This window comes from Macaca nemestrina, chromosome 18, assembly GCF_043159975.1.
Source record: "Macaca nemestrina isolate mMacNem1 chromosome 18, mMacNem.hap1, whole genome shotgun sequence".
Lineage (NCBI taxonomy): Eukaryota > Metazoa > Chordata > Mammalia > Primates > Cercopithecidae > Macaca > Macaca nemestrina.
This window is the reverse complement of record NC_092142.1, coordinates 9256398-9274577: the sequence shown is the minus strand read 5'-3', so window position 1 is coordinate 9274577 and position 18180 is coordinate 9256398. Positions and strand designations below refer to the sequence as shown.

Here is an 18180-nt window from a genome sequence, read left to right as displayed (position 1 = left end):
CACTGTGGGAACTGGGGCAGGAGCGGCCCAGGCCTCTGCGCATTAGGGCCCAGCTTGGTGGACTCAGGGTACCCACCTGAGGGCAGCAGCCCTGTGTCGGGGGACACAGCAGCGACCCTCCATTTCCGGTTAAAACAAGTTTGAGTGAGACTCAGTTGTCTCGCTTTGTCGCACTATGTTAAGGAAACTTGTAAGGAATGGCAGGCTTGTAAGGAATACCCAGTGGGCAGAAAAGCAGCGGGGGAGGAGTCTGTGTGTCAGGAACAGGAACATGCAACTCCACAGAGGGAGGGGCCCCGACGGGACAGAAATCTGGAGCAATGAAAGAGTGGCTCTCAGACCTAGAAGGGCTGGGGTTCCCTTCCAGAATCTGCAAACAGGAGGAAAAAGGAATCAAAATGAGAAATAGGAAACAAAATCACTTTAATGTACTAACCGTTTTAGAAGGTCATTACCGTATCATTTGCAACATTCAACAAGGAAAGATGCCACTGGATGGCCGTGTCCTGCAAGTCACCGAGATGAGGAGCTGGCTGCTTTCACCCCACCGGATTCGGGGCTCAAGAGAGCTGCAAGCCCGAGTGGCTGGGAGGTTTGGAGGGAACCAGGTTGAGCTGTGATGAAAGCGCCTGGCTGTGGGCTGGGAGGCAGGAGTGCAGGGCAGTCGGGGCCCCCCTGGCCCCAGATTCAGTGCCCAGTGAGGCCACACAGCCCCAGCACCAAGCAATGGAGGGTCTATGGGTCCCAGCGTTTTCACATCCTGAAAAGTGACACATGAACCGTTTTCCTAGGAAAGTTCTCTTCCACCGTGTTCTGGCTGAAGCCTGGGATCCTTCCAGTTTCACAAAGAACGTGCAGAAGGTGGAAAGAATGAGGGACGCGGACCTGGCTGCAGCTGCACTCGGCCCCCTCAGTTGTAAAGTCTGGGTGAGGGCCTGGGTGGGCGCAGATAGGAGAGCGGCTCCTCTTCCTGTTCCCTGGCCAGGCTCTTGCTCGATCCCTGAGAAACTAGAGGCGAACGCCTCTGGGAAGCCAGCCAGGGCCAACCAGAAGGTCGTTTTGATGAAGTCTGACATCCCACATTGGTTTCTCTGGACCTGGGTGACTGTTTTGCCAGCATCAACTCTCCGGCCCAGCTGAGGTGCAAACTCCCTAGGGTCTGCTCCCACTCGGCCAGCCATCTGTCCAGCAGGCCTCAGCCTCACACGGGAAAACGCAGAGTGCGTCTAGTCACTGGGCATAACACTGCCCTGCTCACAGTCCCCATCAAGGTGACATGCAGGCGGGAGCTTCGTTCCAGGTGTTTGTAAATTTCGTCCTGGGGTGGGTCACCGCAGATGGCCTGTCATTGTTTCTCATTACCAAACCCCCACTGTTGGTGCTGATGCAGGGGTCCATTAAAAAACCCGCTTACGATTCCACAGACCCACCAAGAGGGAGGGCCCAGGCACATTTTTTCTTTCTGTATCATCCTAGAATTATGGGGAAATTTCCGCCAAAACCACATGATTGCACGTATCAGGGTATTAGATTAGGGGGCTGAGGGTGGGTGGGGAAGACCTTTTGTGGGAGGTATTCCTCTGAACCATTCTTGACAATAGTTTTCGCCTTCCTTCTGGAAGCTTCTGGCACTGGAGATGGAGGCAAGGCATGCCAGGGGTGGAGGTCCAGACTGCATGTGCCTGGCAAAGGATGCAGAGCCTGGCTGGGCTGCGGGTGGGTGAGCACGTGTGGGAGGACCCTCGGCTCTGGCCACCAAATGCCCCATGCTGGCTTGTCAGCCAGGACCCTACCCTCCTGCTCCCGCGTTAGGAGAAGAGCTCTTCACAGATCCTGCGTGTGTCCTCAGGCGCTGTCACGGAGTAGCCCACGGTCCTGGGGTCTGTGAAGATCTCATGGTCATTGCCACCCTGGAAAGACACAAAGTACAGATGAAGGCTCCACCTCATTTGTCCGGGGTCATTGCTGATGTGACCCTGGAACCCAAAAGCACCCGAAAAACAAGATTTAACTGGGCAGGGAGAATTTCTTCAGCTACCTTCCTCTTAGTTTCCAGGAGAGGAACATGAGTACAATTGTTATTGAGAAGAGATTTATAACCTTCTCTTGAACTGCAATTTGGCTTGGAACACGTAATTATGCCTAGGAGAAGTATCACGACGTTCTTGTGAAGATCTGTCTAAGGCTTATTTTTCTATACAGAAGGCATCAGCGAGTGACAGTATTCTCACAGCCATCAGTTTTTTTTTTTTTTATAGCTGTGCCCACACTTTTCTAACAAGTCACAAGGGAGCATCAGGAGGGCAGAGGGTGGGGAGCAGGGCTGCCAGGGATCTTCCTGTGATGAAGGACGTGGCGACATCAGTGGTGATGGCAGCCACTGGCCATGTGTCACTGCACACTTGAAACGTGGCCAGTGCAATGGAGGAACTCAGTTGATCTGATTTTAATTTAAACGGCCCCACGTGGGCCAGGTGTGGTGGCTCATACCTGTAATCCCAGCACTTGGGAGGCTGAGAGGGGTGGATCACCTGAGGTCAGGAGTTCGAGACCAGCCTGGCCAACATGGCAAAACTCCATTTCTACTTAAAATACAAAAATTAGCTGGGCGTGGTGGTGCACGTCTGTAATCCCAGCTGCTCGGGAGGCTGAGGCAGGAGAATTGCTTGAACTCAGGAGGTGGAGGTTGCAGTGAGCCGAGATCGCGCCACTGCACTCTGAGAGTGCTCTATCTTAGATAGAGCCTGGCAGACTATCTTAAAAATAAATAAATGGCCCCACATAACTGGGGTCTGAGCTGCTGGCTAAGAGCAGGGCCTCTGGAGGCCCCAGGTGGCCTGGGTCAGATGCTGGTTCTACCACTGAGCAGCAGTGTGGCTGCGGCAACTCCCCATCTCCAAAATGGGGTCCTGGTGGAAGCCTGCCCAGAGCTCTGTGGCCAAAAGCTCAGGAGATGATGGTTGGGGTCACACCTTGGTAAGATGAGGAAACCGAGGCCTCAGAAAGTCTGCAAGGGCCCATGTCTAGGAGCACCTGGGTATGTTCTGCCGGGGTCCTGTGCCTGAGTCGAGTGCCCTAATCTGTGTCCCCATCACCCCCACCAATCCCGCTGGGCTCAGGTTAATGAATCAGGTTACCTGCCGCTCCCGCAACCCCGAGCCCTGCAGGAAATCCCCCGTTTTTCTCATCGTGGAATTCCTTTATTTCCCTCATAAAACTGGATAAACACTGTAACTCAAAACCTTAAAATAATCTATGATTGGTTTACAATACAATGAACACAACCGCAGAGAAAACGGATTTTTCTCATAAAGCACCGAGCATGAAGCCAACATGGAAACCATGATTTTGTACCAAAAATCCGACATACTTTTAAAGAATTAATTGCCTCTGGAAATGAGTGTTTTCGTTTTTGCAAGAACCTATCCCCAGGCAGATGGCTTCCTGAGGTGGAGGTGAAGTTTCAGGCTTCAGGAAGGAATGTCGCTGGGCCCAGGGAGTGCTGGGTGGAGTCAGTAGCCCATGAACTTGGCATCTCTTCCAGTCCAGCCACTCGGAAGCCTGCCCGGGCCTTGCGCTGGCCTTACGCAGTTTTGTACCAGGCCTGGCAGCCTTCAGACAGACCTGAATTTCATGGCCACCATCTGCTACCTACACATGTGAAACCAGTTCTGCTAATTCTGATTTTGCCTTTTTTTTTTCCTTTGGACACAGGGTCTTGCTATGTTGCCCAGGCTGGGCTCGAGTGAACCTCCAGCCTCAGCCTCTCAATTAGCTGAGACAAAGACTGCGCACCACAGTGCCGAGCTAGTTCTAGTAATTCTTATAATTTAAAAAAAAGATTTCTTTCAGGAATGGCCTGGTGGACAAAAGTCACAGAGAACCTAACAAAGGCACAATCTAGCTGGGCATGGTGGCGCACGCCTGTAATCCCAGCTACTTGGGAGGCTGAGGCAGGAGAATCACTTAAACATGGGAGGCGGAGGTTGCAGTGAGCCAAGAATGGACCACTATACTTCAGCCTGGGCAACAGAGCGAGACTCAAAAAACAAAAACCAAAGGCACAACCAACTCTCACATGCCTCAGAAGAGCCAAACATCCTCCCAGCCTCAGTGACTGAGGAGGGGGAGTCAATATTCACACATTAACACAATACACCTTTCTAGAACACCTACTACTTGCCAGGCATTGCTTTAGCAGCTAGGGATACGGCGCAAACCAAAACGATATCACAGCTGCCTTGGGAGCCCGTGGTCTGGTCGGGGAGACCAGCCATGAGCAGACAGCTCTTGGGCGCCTTGTTGAGCGAAGGGAGGGAAGGGCTGCCAGGACTGGAGGGTGAGAGAACCCTGGCATCTGAGGGAAGTGAGGGGACAGGCCATGTGGCCATCAGAGAAGCGACTGAAGAGGAAGGATGGGCAAGGACCGGGCCAGGCCACAGAGCACAGATTGTAGTAAGGACCTGGGATTTCACGGGAAGCCACCAGAAGGCTGCAAGCTCAGGCCGTGGTCTTTCTGGAGAATGGGTGGGGGGTGAGGATGCAACAGAGGGGAGCAGTTAGGAGGCTCCTACAGCCGGCCAGGGTGCAAAGAGGACCGAGGCCATTACCTGGGAAGAGACCCCTGAAGCAAAAAGGGTTTATGCTAGTCCCCTGACAGTTGCTAGGAGTGTCCTTCCCTGCAGATGTCACACGCAGGGGACAGAGGCCTAACGGCATGAGTCTCCTCCCATGGTCCTGCTAGGGGCTGGTGGGGAGGTGTCTGTGGAATCTGAGTGATCTGTGTGCATGTAACTCGCTGGCACTTAATAAAGTTAGGTCTGGAGAACCAATACCCATCCAGGAAGGCGAAATCCTCCCGACCCTGGTTGTAGGAGCCTCGCTGGGTCGCTTCTCAGCTCCACCCCCTTTCAGAGAGCTGCACGGCTGGCAAGAGCATCTGCATCACAAACACAACCCGCCTCAGGCCTTCCTTTCTCTCCTGCCAAGGGTCTGCTTCCTTCTTTATGACTCTCAGAGCATGGTGGGCTCCTTCCTGGGGCGCAGCCTTCTTGGGGCTGTGTCGAGCTTGCACACCAGAGTAGGTGCAAAGCAGGCAAAGCGGACCCCAAATGAAACAAAAGGAAAGCTGGCTGCCCTCTAGAATAATAAGGCTACAGAGAACCGGAAATTTCAAATGCTGGATTTGCATATGCACTAAAGGTTACTTGATTCTAGCTGGGGAACTCTGCCACCCCCCCCAAGCTCCGAGAACAAAAACCCTGTTCCCTGGAGAGGGGAGGGAAGGGGGGAGGGATGAATGAACGATCTAATTTCTCGTTACAGTGTACCTGTCAGGCACCAAAGAAAGGCCAGGGCTCAGTGAAATCAGCACATTAATATTTAAATCCCTAACAGCTCCAAAGTCTGAGGATGAAACAGAAGGCATAGTGTGGGCCACCTTCAGATGCCAGGGGACTGACGAGTCTCCCGCCTCAGCCCATTTCTGTACATGCTGTTGCTGACCTGTGCAGTGTAGTAGTGAACCCCAATCATCCAAAGAGAGGAACAGTGTCATCTATCACAGCCTGCATGAACTGCTTAGCTGGTAGCAGTGGGTGTGTGCTGTGTGGATGCCTCCTATAGCACAGATGGACTCTGTGTAGCTCGCAGTCAGGACTCTTACTTATTTTTGAGACAGGGTCCCACTCTTGCCCAGGCTGGAGTGCAGTGGTGCAATCATGTCTTGCTGCAGCCTCCACCTCCTGGGCTCAAGTGATCCTCCCACCTCAGCCTCCTGAGTAGCTGGGACTACAGGTGTGCACCACCATGCCTAATAGTCGATTCTTGCCGTGGACATTCATTTTGGCTGTTTAACAAGTATTTATCAGTGGCCGGGCGCGGTGGCTCAAGCCTGTAATCCCAGCACTTTGGGAGGCCGAGACGGGTGGATCACGAGGTCAGGAGATCGAGACCATCCTGGCTAACACGGTGAAACCCCGTCTCTACTTAAAAAAATACAAAAAACTAGCCGGGCGAGGCGGCGGGCGCCTGTAGTCCCAGCTACTCGGGAGGCTGAGGCAGGAGAATGGCGTAAACCCGGGAGGCGGAGCTTGCAGTGAGCTGAGATCCGGCCACTGCACTCCAGCCTGGGCGACAGAGCAAGACTCCGTCTCAAAAAAAAAAAAAAAAAACAAGTATTTATCAAATTTCTAGGTATTATGGATACAGGGATTGAAGACACATTTGCTAAAATTATAACAGAAAACGGTGACAGTGAAAGAGATCTGGCCTGACTCCATCTTGCTTCTAACCTCCAAGCTGTCCTCGTTCATTCCTGGGCACAGGCTGAACTAACCTTGGGAGGAATTTATAGTTCAACTTTGGTTTTTTTTTGTTTTTTGTTTTTGGAGATGGAGTCTCACTCTGTCACCAAGGTTGGAGTGCAGTAGTGCAATCTCGGCTCACTGGAATCTCTGCCTCCCAGGTTCAAGTGATTCTCCTGCCTCAGCCTCCCAAGTAGCTGGGATTACAGGTGTATGCCACCACACCTGGCTAATTTTTGTATTTTTAGTAGAGGTGGGGTTTCACCACATTGGCCAGGCTGGTCTCAAACTCCTGGCCTCAAGTGATCCGCTTGCCTCAGCTTCCCAAAGTGCTGGGATTACAGGTGTGAGCCATCATGCCTGGCCTATAGTTCAAGTTTGAAACAAAGATAACAGCTCTTTCCCTGAAATAAACCCCTTCTTGCCTGGGGACCAGTCTGTCTTTGTAGGATAAACAAATTAGCTACAAGACTGGAAATTATGGTTTAGGAGCCATGGAGCCTCTGGCTGCAAGAGTCTGAACCTCCCCACATTGCTCCTGGGAATAACATCACTTGTAAAAGCTAAGATCAGTGCCTGAGATATTTTGCAGACCCTGCCTTCCAATGTAGCAGTTGACCCACTCAGACAGGTAATCTGATTCAACCAGTTCTTTGAACCCACTCAGGGACAGAAGACAGCAAGAAAAACTCACTTCCACCTGCTATGATTTCATCTCCATGCTGACCAATCAGCCATCCATACCTCCAGAGCCCCTGCCCACCAAGTTATCCTTAAAAACTCCAATCCCCAAATTCTTGGAGAGACTGATTTGACTAATAACAAAACTCCAGTCTCCTGCACAGCTGGCTCTCTGTGAATTACTCTTTCTCTATTGCAATTCTCCTGTCTGGATAAATTGGTTGTCCAGGCTGCAGGCAAGAAGAACCTGTTGGGGGGGGTTACAAATTTGGGGACTCATCTGTGATCTCTCTTGTGGCTATCTGCCAGCGATTCAGTAGCCTCCCCAACCCCCCTCACTGGTGATGGATCCAGAGGCCAGCCCAGGCGGCCACCTAGTTCTCTTGGACTGTGGGCTGACACTGGTGCCATCTCTACTGGTAGGGTGCTGCCAACCCATGGTGTATGGATTTAACTGCGATAGAGGAACAGTCCTGGGGAGACTTCCTGTAACTATAGCCCCATAGTGGGGTGTCTGCCTATAGCCCCATCGTGGGGCATCTCTAGTTCTATTATATGGTATCTGTTTGTAGCCCCAGCATGGGGTATCTGCCCTAATTGTACAGATAATAGGGGACTTGTTTGGAGGAATACTCTTGGTTTGTGATTTGGTATGGAATCTCTGTCTGGAAGGTGTTTTGCATGTTTATTTTGCTGTATGTGTTTGTATATGTGGAGGAGATGTCTAAAGGAATTGCTGAAGGAAGTCCATCAGGCTCTCCTAGTTTGTCTGGTTGGTCACATTCACTGAACTCTGAAGGACTTGTCAGCAGAAGCTTGGAAGTTAGACAGAGCTGCCTCAGGCTCTTCCATCCACTCTTCCATCTGGTTCAGAGATCATCCTTTGAATTACTTTAGTAGGGGACAGAGATATGTGAAAAAAGTTAGGGATATTAAGATGTATTTTTGGTAAGGATGATTATAAAAAAAGAAATTTATATGAGAAAGGAATTCTCATATAAAAGGAATTTATATGAGTTGTATGGTAAATTCTTGTCCTAAAATTGAATGACTGATTATTCAGGAAAGAGGGGCATATAGGACAAGCCAGAAAGTCCAAGCATGTCATAGATGGTCTCTGTGAGTTGTGACAAGATTTGTAAAATGGGGGAAAAAAAACCCTAAAAAACTGGCAAATGAAAAATCTTACCTACTAATGCATCTTCTTCAGTCTGTATATTTATAATGTCGTGTGTGTGATGTTTAGGAGCTGTAATTAATTGGCTTAAAAAACAAGCACTTAAACATTTTGTCAAAGAAATAGCAACTCTAATGCATTTTAGTTCATGTGACGTTAGTAATCTTTGGTAAATAAAGATAGTTTTAAAGATTATTGATGAAATAAAATAAAATTGTCTTCAAAACTCAGACATTTGGTCTGAATTAGGCAGATCAGATACGGTTTTTGCTGGATGCTTTAAGGTCATAAATGGCTTCTATGACTTTTGTAATTGTTCAATTTACCTACTTTAGGGCCATTAGATTCTAGATAAGGCCTGGGGACATATGGAGTTAGCCATGACTCCTAGCTATGCCAGAAAGAGTCAGACTTTATCTGCAGTTCTGTCCTGTATTCTAGGCTCTGCATCTGGTATGTAATTAAAATTGCTTAAAGACATGGGAATATGGTTTTTTAAAAAAGAATCTTGTCTAATTTAGAGAGTTTAAGGATTATTTTTGGTTGAAAGACAAAATAAAACTGAAAGTTTAAGCAAATTGTAGGTTTGTGAAAAATTAACTTTGTGAAGAACTCTGTGTGTGAACAAGCTGGCTAAAATTGAAAGGGTATTATTTAATTTTTCCGTAAATTAAATATTAAAAGCATACTGATGCAGGGCCAGAATCTGGGCCCATATATCAAAATAATAGGGTTTTATGCCAGGCGTGGTGGCTCATGCCTGTAATCCTAGCACTTTGGGAGGCCGAGGCAGGCAGTTCAGGAGGTCGGGAGTTCAAAACCAGCCTGGTCAATATGGTGAAATCCTGTCTCTACTAAAAATACAAGAATTAGCCAGACATGGTGGCACACGCCTGTAGTCCCAGCTACTTGGGAGGTTGAGGCAGAAGAATTGCTTGAACTTGGGAGGCAGAAGTTGCAGTGAGCTGAGAATGTGCCACTGCACTCCAGCCTGAGCAATGGAGCAAAGACTCCCATCTCAAAAAATATATAAATAAATAAAAATAGGGTTTTATTTTTGAACACTGATTTGTTCTTTTAACAAACAATTATAAATGGTTATATAAAAGGTTTATGAAAATGTTACCCTATAGTCAAACTAAAATTGAATAGATTTGTTTGTAAAATTTTATTAAAAACTAACTTCGGCTGGGAGTGGTGGCTCACACCTGTAATCCCAGCATTTTGGGAGGCTGAGGTGGGTGGATCATGTGGGGTCAGGAGTTCAAGACCAGCCTGGCCAACGTGGTGAAACCCCATCCCTACTAAAAATACAAACATTAGCTGGGAATGGTGGTGGGTGCCTGTAATCTCAGCTACTTGGGAGGCAGGAGAATCGCTTGAACTTGGGAGGAGGAGGGTGCAGTGAAGCAAGATCATGCCACTGCACTCCAGCCTGGGTGACAAGAGTGAAACTCCATCTCAAAACAACAACAACAACAACAACAACAAAACTAGCTTTAGCATTAAAGATGCACTAATGCAAGATAAAATTTGGTTTTCTCTGTTGAAGAATATTTTTATGTAATATTGAGAGAGAGACAGAGACAATGAAAGATTTTTGTTTGGCTTTGGAGTAAACTATTAAAAAAAAGAGAGACAGATTCAGTTGGCCTCATGCTATCTTCATTGGGTTTTGTTGTTTAGAAAGCTGAGTCTTCTCTCTATTAGAGTAAAGGTTTTTCCCTTTACAAAATGTTTCAGTTATCATTTTGGCTAAATGAATTACTTATGGTGACCTGGGATTCTACTTTGTGATATCTAGTGTTTTAAACCTTTGATATTTAACAAACTTTCCAAGATCAAATTCTAAGTTAAAAAACAAGTTCCCTAAAGTCCAAAAGAGACATATTTGGCTTATTTGGTATATTAAAATTATGCAGGAGAAGCACTGTCAAATATAAAAAAGTGTTTAACTTTCTTTGGGTTTATAGTCATATAAATATGTTATTAGTATGTGTTACAAAATTGTGTAAGATTCCTATAATTCTGCTATGTCTCAGTATATGTTATCAGTAATAATTATAATTGTTACGTTAAACTGTGTGTCACAGAGATGACCAGATTTCCTTGTTGACTGCATCTTTAACTATGGCTGTCCTGAGACTTTTGTTACCCACAGACAATTGTTGTCTTGGTTTTATCCTTTTCAAAAGGCAGTTTATAATCAGATATAGTACTCTAATGGGTACTCTTGAATGCAGGTCTGTGATAACTTTAGAAATTGTGCCACCGGAATGGAGGAAAAAAAACCTCTAGGATCCTCATGGACAGCTGATGTGTTAAACATTGTTAATCCTTTTGTTTTTGAGAGTCAAGAAAACGATTTTTCTTTTGAGCTGTTTACAACTTTTAGCAATTGAATTAAAGTATACTTCTGTGAGCAAAATTTAGAGCGTATTGTTTTCTCTCTGATTTCTCCAGAATTTGGAAACTATTTGTGAGTATTATCAACTTATGGCAGTATAATTATTTGCACAAGGGCAGTAACAATTTGTTTTCTTTTGCAATAGGATACAATTAAGAGATGCTGGTTACTTTACCAAGGCTTTAACTGGAATGACGTATTTTCAAATATAAACAGACTGCTTTAAGGAACAAAGTTGACTAACAGAGCCAATAGAAGTCCCTTGGAAAAGCTGGCCTCATACCTTGTCTACAGGGTCCCTGTGCAGGGTTCCCGAACTGTGGTAAATAAAGAATGTCACTTTCTGACAGGCCCAGGAGCCGCAAATTATCTTAGGATCATGAGAGGAAAAAATTTCACCCAACTCATACCGGTTTACCTTTGCAGGTATAGTAGATAAATCCATGGCTGGGCTCGAGCCTTTAAAAAAGTCTAACCTGAGATTTCTTATGGAACAAAGTTTCAGCAAAGCCAATTTTAAAAACAGCCTATATGGCAAATAATTATTCTTGCTGTACTTTATACAAATAATCAGGCCAAGCATAATAAGACCATGACATATTTTACAAGTAAACTTGTCCTACTATGATTTGTCTTTAATAAAAATAAGGATGGGAGAGAGAAAAAAGTGTTTCAAAAAACTATGGTACACCTGCTGTTAGATTCTAGTCTTGTCCTTTGTTCTTGAGTTTTTGTTATTTTCTGCAATTTGGACTAAATCCTGAATTCTACAATTCCCAAACTAATGCTTTCAATTTTTTCTTCCGCTTTTCTGACTTGGACTCAATTAAATTGTTACTACCTTTTTCCTGAGGCCCTGCAAGCGGAAGCTTATTCTTTGTAATACAGATGACAAAAACATGTCAAATTGCCACTGCCTTCCTCCTCTATAACTAAAGAAGCCTAGCCCATCTGCAGTGCCATCTCTTGATACAGGAAACAGCTGTTTAACTGAACTGATCTGGTCTCAGGACTAGGAAAACTGACTAAAAAGATAAGGAAGAGTGTATTTACATTTCCTCCTTTCTGTCTACCCCAATCTGTCCGTCTAACAACCTCTGACCCAAATCTCTCTCTGCTAATAACCCCATGTCTGATTGGTTCTTGGAGCTATTTACCTGAGTCACTCAGAGCTTAGAGTCAATTCTACAAAAGCTTCTGAAGCCAGGACTTTCACTCTTTATCCTAGGACTCATTTGTTGAAACTATAGATGAGAATACTAATGGCTTTGTCATGCAGGCCTTCAAACCCCAACCAGGAACCTCTGAGTATAAGCAGACAGCTGCAAAGTGGTTTCACTCCTCTTACCTTTGGGTCAACACCTACCCTGACTATGCTCCCTGTCAGCAGAAAGAAGCTACAGCGGTTGTCACTCTTTTCCCATCTTCATGCCCCACACCTTAGGAATAAGGTATTATAAAACCCAACAGGAGGAACTGAAACTGTCTCTGCAAAAATTTTAGCTGAGAAAATGGTGACCTGATGGTGACCTGAATGACTCCACCTTGCTTCTAACCTCCAAGCTGTCCTTGTTCATTCCTGGATGCAGACCGAACTAACCTTGGGAGGAGTTCAGTTTATAGTTCAACTTTGCAACAAAGACGGTAACAGCCCTTTCTCTGAAATAAACCCCCTTCTTGCCTGGGGACCAGTCTGCCTTTGTAGAACAAACCAATTAGCTACAAGAGTCTGATCCTCCCCAAATTGCTCCCCACAAATAACATCACTGTCATAAAACCTAAGATTGTGCCTGAGATATTTTGCAGACCCTGTGTTCTAATGCAGTAGTTGACGCCACAATGACAGGTAATCTGGCTCAACCAGCTCTTTGATCCCATCAAGAACAGAAGATAGCAAGAAAAACTCACTTCCACCCCCTATGATTTCATCTCCAAGCCGACCAATCACCAATCTCCACTTCCTGAGCCCCTACCCACCAAGTTATCCTTAAAACCTCTGATCCCCAAATTCTTGGAGATACTGATTTGAGGAATAATAAAACTCTGGGAGGCCAAGGTGGGCGGATCGCTTGAGGTCAGGAGTTCAAGACCAGCCTGGCCAAGATGGTGAAACCCCGTCTCTACTAAAAATACAAAAATTAGCCAGGCATGGTGGTGGGCGCCTGTAATCCCAGCTACTCAGGAGGCTGAAGTGGGAGGATCACTTGAGCCCAGGAATTCAAGATTACGGTGAGCCAACATTGCGCCACTGCACTATACTCCAGTCTGGGTGACAGAGTGAGACCCTGTCTCCAAAAAAAAAAAAAAAAGAATTGTGTCCTCACCGGACTGACGAGGTCACTCTTACCGTCCTCACTGTCACAAGGTCACTGGTGAACGGTGGGGTCAGATCTGGGTCTACTTGGTCCACACGGACACAAACCTCTTCTAAGCTAGTTTTGTTTTCATTTTTTTGAGACAGAATCTCACTCTGTTGCCCAGGCTGGAGTACAGTGGCACAATCTCAGCTCACTGCAACCTCTGCCTCCTGGGTTCAAGCGATTCTCCTGCCTCAGCCTCCTGAGTAGCTGGGATCACAGGCGTGTGCCGCCACGCCTAGCTAATTTTTTTTATTTTTTTAAAGCTAATTTTAAAGGCAGATCTTCCTTATTAACATTTCTGGAAAAAAAAATGTTGCACAATTTAGTTAAAAGGACGGCAGGTAGCATTTTAGATGTGATGTAGGAGAATGACAGACGTGAGGCTTTCAGATCCCAAGCTTTCAGATCCCAGCTTAGTCTCTGACTAGCTGAGAGCCTGGACTTTCCATTGTGCCTCCTTTGTAAGAGGGAGGACGCTGCTATCTCACCCGGGAGCATGTACAACGTAAGTGTCCAGCTCAGGGTCTGACAGTGAGGAAGGGCTGGAAGATTTACATTTCCTTTTTTCAATTTTTAAAAATTTTTAATTTTTACTGTTTTTTTTTTTAAAGAGACAAGGTCTTGCTCTGTCGCCTAGGCTGGAATGCAGTGGCACAATCTTGGCTCACTGTAATCTTGAACTCCTTGGCGCAAGTATCCTCTCACTTCAGCCTCTCTAGTAGCCGGGATTACAGTGATTACCCAGCTCCTTTTCTCAAGTTGATTGAAATATTTTCTTTTTCTTTTTTTTTTTTTTTTGAGACGGAGTCTCGCTCTGTCGCCCAGGGTGGAGTGCAGTGGCCGGATCTCGGCTCACTGCAAGCTCCGCCTCCCGGGTTTTTATGCCATTCTCCTGCCTCAGCCTCCCGAGTAGCCGGGACTACAGGCGCCCACCACCTCGCCTGGCTAGTTTTTTGTATTTTTTAGTAGAGACGGGGTTTCACCGTGTTAGCCAGGATGGTCTCGAACTCCTGACCTCGTGATCCGCCCGTCTCGGCCTCCCAAAGTGCTGGGATTACAGGCTTGAGCCACCGCGCCCGGCCTTTATTTTTCAATAGATAGCACATTCATATAGTTCAAACATACTAAGAAAGAGTAAGAACTAGACGGCGATTCTTTCTCCCATCCGCATCCCCACCCCCACAGTAACCTCTGTAACTTTCATCCATTCAGACTCCTTTTATGCATTTATAAGCCAACACAAAGAGAAATTCCTTTCCCCTCTTTAGACAAGAATGTAGCTAGCACATTACTTATATTGTCCTGCACTTTGTGCACCTAACAAAAAGCCCTAGAGATGGGTCCACATGGACTCTTTTTACAGCTACATGGCATCCCAGTGCAGAGACAGACCACTGTCATGTGGCCAGCCTCCTGAGGAGCGGCAGGGCTGTCCCCAACCCTGAACCCTCTGCGTGAGTCTTTCACACATGCTTGAGTGCACTGATGGCCACATTACCCCAAATGGAAGCATCAAGTCAAAAACCGAACCAGCTGCTAATGTTCATGAAGTGTTAGAAAGTTTTCATGTTGCAACCGCCTTACGGCCAAGATGACTTTTATAGAAAGCATGGTTAAGTAGAGGCTCTCTGGACTGCGGATTCAGAGTGGCTGAGGGTGATCCAGCCAGTGCGGTTCCTGGAAAGCCATGCAGAGCCATGCGCGGTGTGTGCTCTCTGCCCTTGCCATCTCTCTCTCTGCAGCAAACCAAGGTACGCCACGCCAGGCCCAGGGCCTCCATGCTGAACTCAGAGCCAGGTTTTAAGAAACGCTGGCTTTTGTGGCTGATGGGAAGAATGACAGGGTTTCTGAAGATGGCAAGTATTTTGAAAAGCAACGGCCAACGCCTCACTTCTTCACTCTGCTCTCAAGTTGCTCCAAGCAGAGGGCACCCTTTACATAACACCAGACCCTGCCTCCTGGAGGTTGTGTCGCCGGAAGAGGCTGCCAAGCCTCAGGGCCTGGCTGAGAAATGGCTTTTTTACTGACAGCTCTCAGCTCAAGATCACTTCCCTGGATGCCAGCGAAAACATTAACCTTCATTAGGAAAGCAAAAAACCCCAGCTTTCTAAATGTCTATCACTGAAAATGCAAAGTGTAAGGCTAGTATTTGGATTGCTCTGTGCCTAAAGTTTCAAGAACTGATATGTTGTCTGAAGATAGTTCACTGGACTGCTAATTCCCATTTCTAGAAAACTGCTGATGAAAAGGATCAGAGATGGGGGCAAAGAATCGTGCAAGAATGTTCACCACAGCATCAGTTATAACGGCAAAAACGCTTAAGCCACCCAAGGTGCCTCTACGAGGGAGGTGGGTAAATGATGCCTAATGAGAGAATGTTATACAGCCATTAAAAATCTTCTTTGCAAAGAATATTCACGAATATGAGAAAAGTAAAATACGTTAAGAGAAAGAAGACTAAAACTAAAACAACATGTAAGGATCCCACTTTTGGGATCATATACATAGAAAGGCTGGGACATCGCTGGATGATGACAGGTGACTTTCCTTTTCTTCTTCATACTTCCTCTAATTTTCTATAATGAATGCACAGGTTCATTTACAATCAGGGGGAAAGTTTCCATTAAATAATACTCATTTTTTAAAAACTAGGTAAGATTTTTAAAATAGAATCCAGGCATGGTAATGCAATGGTTAAACAGAATAGAAAACCCTCTAATTCCCAAATGAAGAATTCCCAAAGGAAGTCATTTTCTGATTATCTAAGAAATGCATTCCATTCTGCAAATTCCCAACTGAGGCTTCTAGATGGCGATTTATGTGAAGCAAGAATGTCGTCATTACAGAATAATCTGCTGTAGTGTGTCTTAATACCTCTCCTCTCTGTCTGTAAGAAATGGCACCAAGCTAGAGGAGGACTGAGGAAGCTTCCAGGCATCTCTTAGATCCTGAGTGTCATTTCATTAGCTTAATTTTTTTTAAAGACATGGAGTCAGACAGTGATCTTTTTCAAAGCCTGCACTGAAAGCATTTCTGCATCAAAAGCATTTCCACAAAAGGATGTGGTTATAAAACCATTTCTAACTGTCATTAAGAACAAACCTGAATGCTACACCTCCTTCAAAGTACCCATTTCATCTGGGATTTAGAACAAGATCTTTCTACGCCACTGAGAGAGAGCTTATTGTAGTGGTAAGCACACTCATTTAAACAGCAGGCATCACCAGTCGTGGTATGGCACACCTGTAATTCCAGCTACTTGGGAGGCTGAGGCGGGACGACTGCTTGAACTCAGGAGTTCGAGTACAGCCTGGGCAACACAGCAAGACCCTGTCTTTATTTTATATTATTTTATTTTACTTTAAACAGCAGGTATCTCTTTGAGATCCTAATTTCAATTATTTTAGATACAGATCTGTAAGTGGGACTGCTGGATCATATGGCAGTTCTATTTTTAATTTGAGGAACCACTATATAGTTTTCCATCATAGCTATGCCATTTAACATTTCCCACAACGGTGTACAAGGGTTCTAATTTCTCCACACCCTTACCAACATTTATTTTATTTTATCTTTTGGAGACGGAGTTTCGCTCTTGTTGACCAGGATGGAGTACAATGGTACGATCTCAGCTCACTGCAACCTCCGCCTCCCGGGTTCAAGAGCTTCCCCTGCCTCAGCCTCCCAAGTAGCTGGGATGACAGGTGCGCGCCACCATGCCCGGCTAATTTTGTATTTTTAGTAGAGATGGGGTTTCTCCATGTTGGTCAGGCTGGTCTCGAACTCCTGACCTCAGGTGACCCACCCACCTCAGCCTCCCAAAGTGCTGGGATTACAGGCGTGAGCCACTACACCAGGCCGCCAACATTAAAAAAAAAAAAAAAAAAAAAAAAAAAATTAGCCATCCTGGCCCAGTGTGGTGGCTCACGCCTATAATACTAGCACTTTGGGAGGTTGAGGTGGGTGGATCACTTGAGGTCATGAGTTCAAGACCAGGCTGGCCAACATGGTGAAACCCTGCCTCTACTAAAAATACAAAATTAGCCAGGCATGGTGGTGGGCGCCTGTCATCCTAGCTACTTGGGAGGCTGAGGTACGATAATAGCTTGAACCCAGGAGGCAGAGGTTGCAGTGAGCCAAGATCGCATCACTGCACTCCAGCCTGGGTGACAGAGCAAAACTCCGTCTCAAAATAAAATAAAATAAAATAGCCATCCTGGCAGGTGTGAGGTTTACCTCATCGTGGTTTTGATTTGCATTTCCCTAAATGGTGACGTTGAGCCTTTTTTCATATACCCACTGGCCATCCGCATGTCTTCTTTGGAGAATTGTCTATTCAAGTCCTTTGTTCATTAAAAAAAATTTTTTTTTTTTTGCCATTGAGTTGTTGGAGTTTCTTATACATTTTGGATACTAGTCCTTTTATCAGATATATGGTTTGCAGATATTCTCTTCCCCTCTGTAGGTTGCTTTTTCATTCTGATTATTTCCCTTACTGTGCAGAAGCTTTTTAGTCTGATATTGTCCAACTGGTTTTGCCTTTGTTGCCTGTGCTTTTGGTGTCACATGCAAAAGATCATTGCTTTTTCCCTGTGTTTTTTTTCTAGGAGTTTTACAGTTTCAGGTCCTGTGTTTAAGTCTTTAATCCATGGTAGATGGCCAAAAGGACAAAGTCAGGATCCCAAAGAGATATCTGCACCCCCATGTTCACTGAAGCATTATTCATAATGGCCAAGATATGGAAACCACTTGTGTGTCTAGTGACAGAAGAATGGATCAAGAAAATGGAGTACATTCTGGCTGGGCGCAGTGGTTCACACCTGTAATCCCAGCAATTTAGGAGGCCAAGGCAGGTCCAGCCTGGCCAACATGGCAAAACCCTGTCTCTACTAAAAATACAAAAATTAGCTGCATGTGGTGGCAGGCGCCTGTCATCCCAGCTACTAATCAGGAGACTGAGGCACGAGAATCACTTGAACCAGGGAGGTGGAGGTTGCAGTGAGCCAAGATGGTGCCACTGCACTCCAGCCTGGGCGACAGAGCGAGACTCTGCCTCAAGAAAAAAAAAAGTGTACTATATTCCTATCACGAAACATTATTCCGCCTTAAAAAAGAAGGAAACTTGCCATTTGTGACAGCAGGAGTAAACTGAGAAGACATGCTGAGTGAAATAAGCCCCTTACAGAAGGATGAATACTGCATGATTCCGCTTGTATCAGGTATCTAAAGGTGCTAAAGTCATATAAGCAA

General features: G+C 45.9%; 1 protein-coding gene across 6 annotated transcripts in view; it reads right to left on the bottom strand.

The window, feature by feature from the left end:
• Window positions 1–406: 406 nt before the first annotated feature.
• LOC105467799 (phosphomannomutase 2) overlaps window positions 407–18180 on the bottom strand; it is a 45399-nt gene continuing 27625 nt past the window's right edge. For 5 of the 6 annotated variants that reach the window (XM_011717523.3, XM_011717521.2, XM_011717518.2 and 2 more), the window contains one exon: window positions 407–1910. In XM_011717523.3, the coding sequence (XP_011715825.1) occupies window positions 1809–1910 (102 nt within the window). In that variant the 3' untranslated portion in view covers window positions 407–1808. The remainder of the gene's footprint in view (window positions 1911–18180) is intronic. The other variant, XM_011717519.2, reaches the window with a different exon arrangement.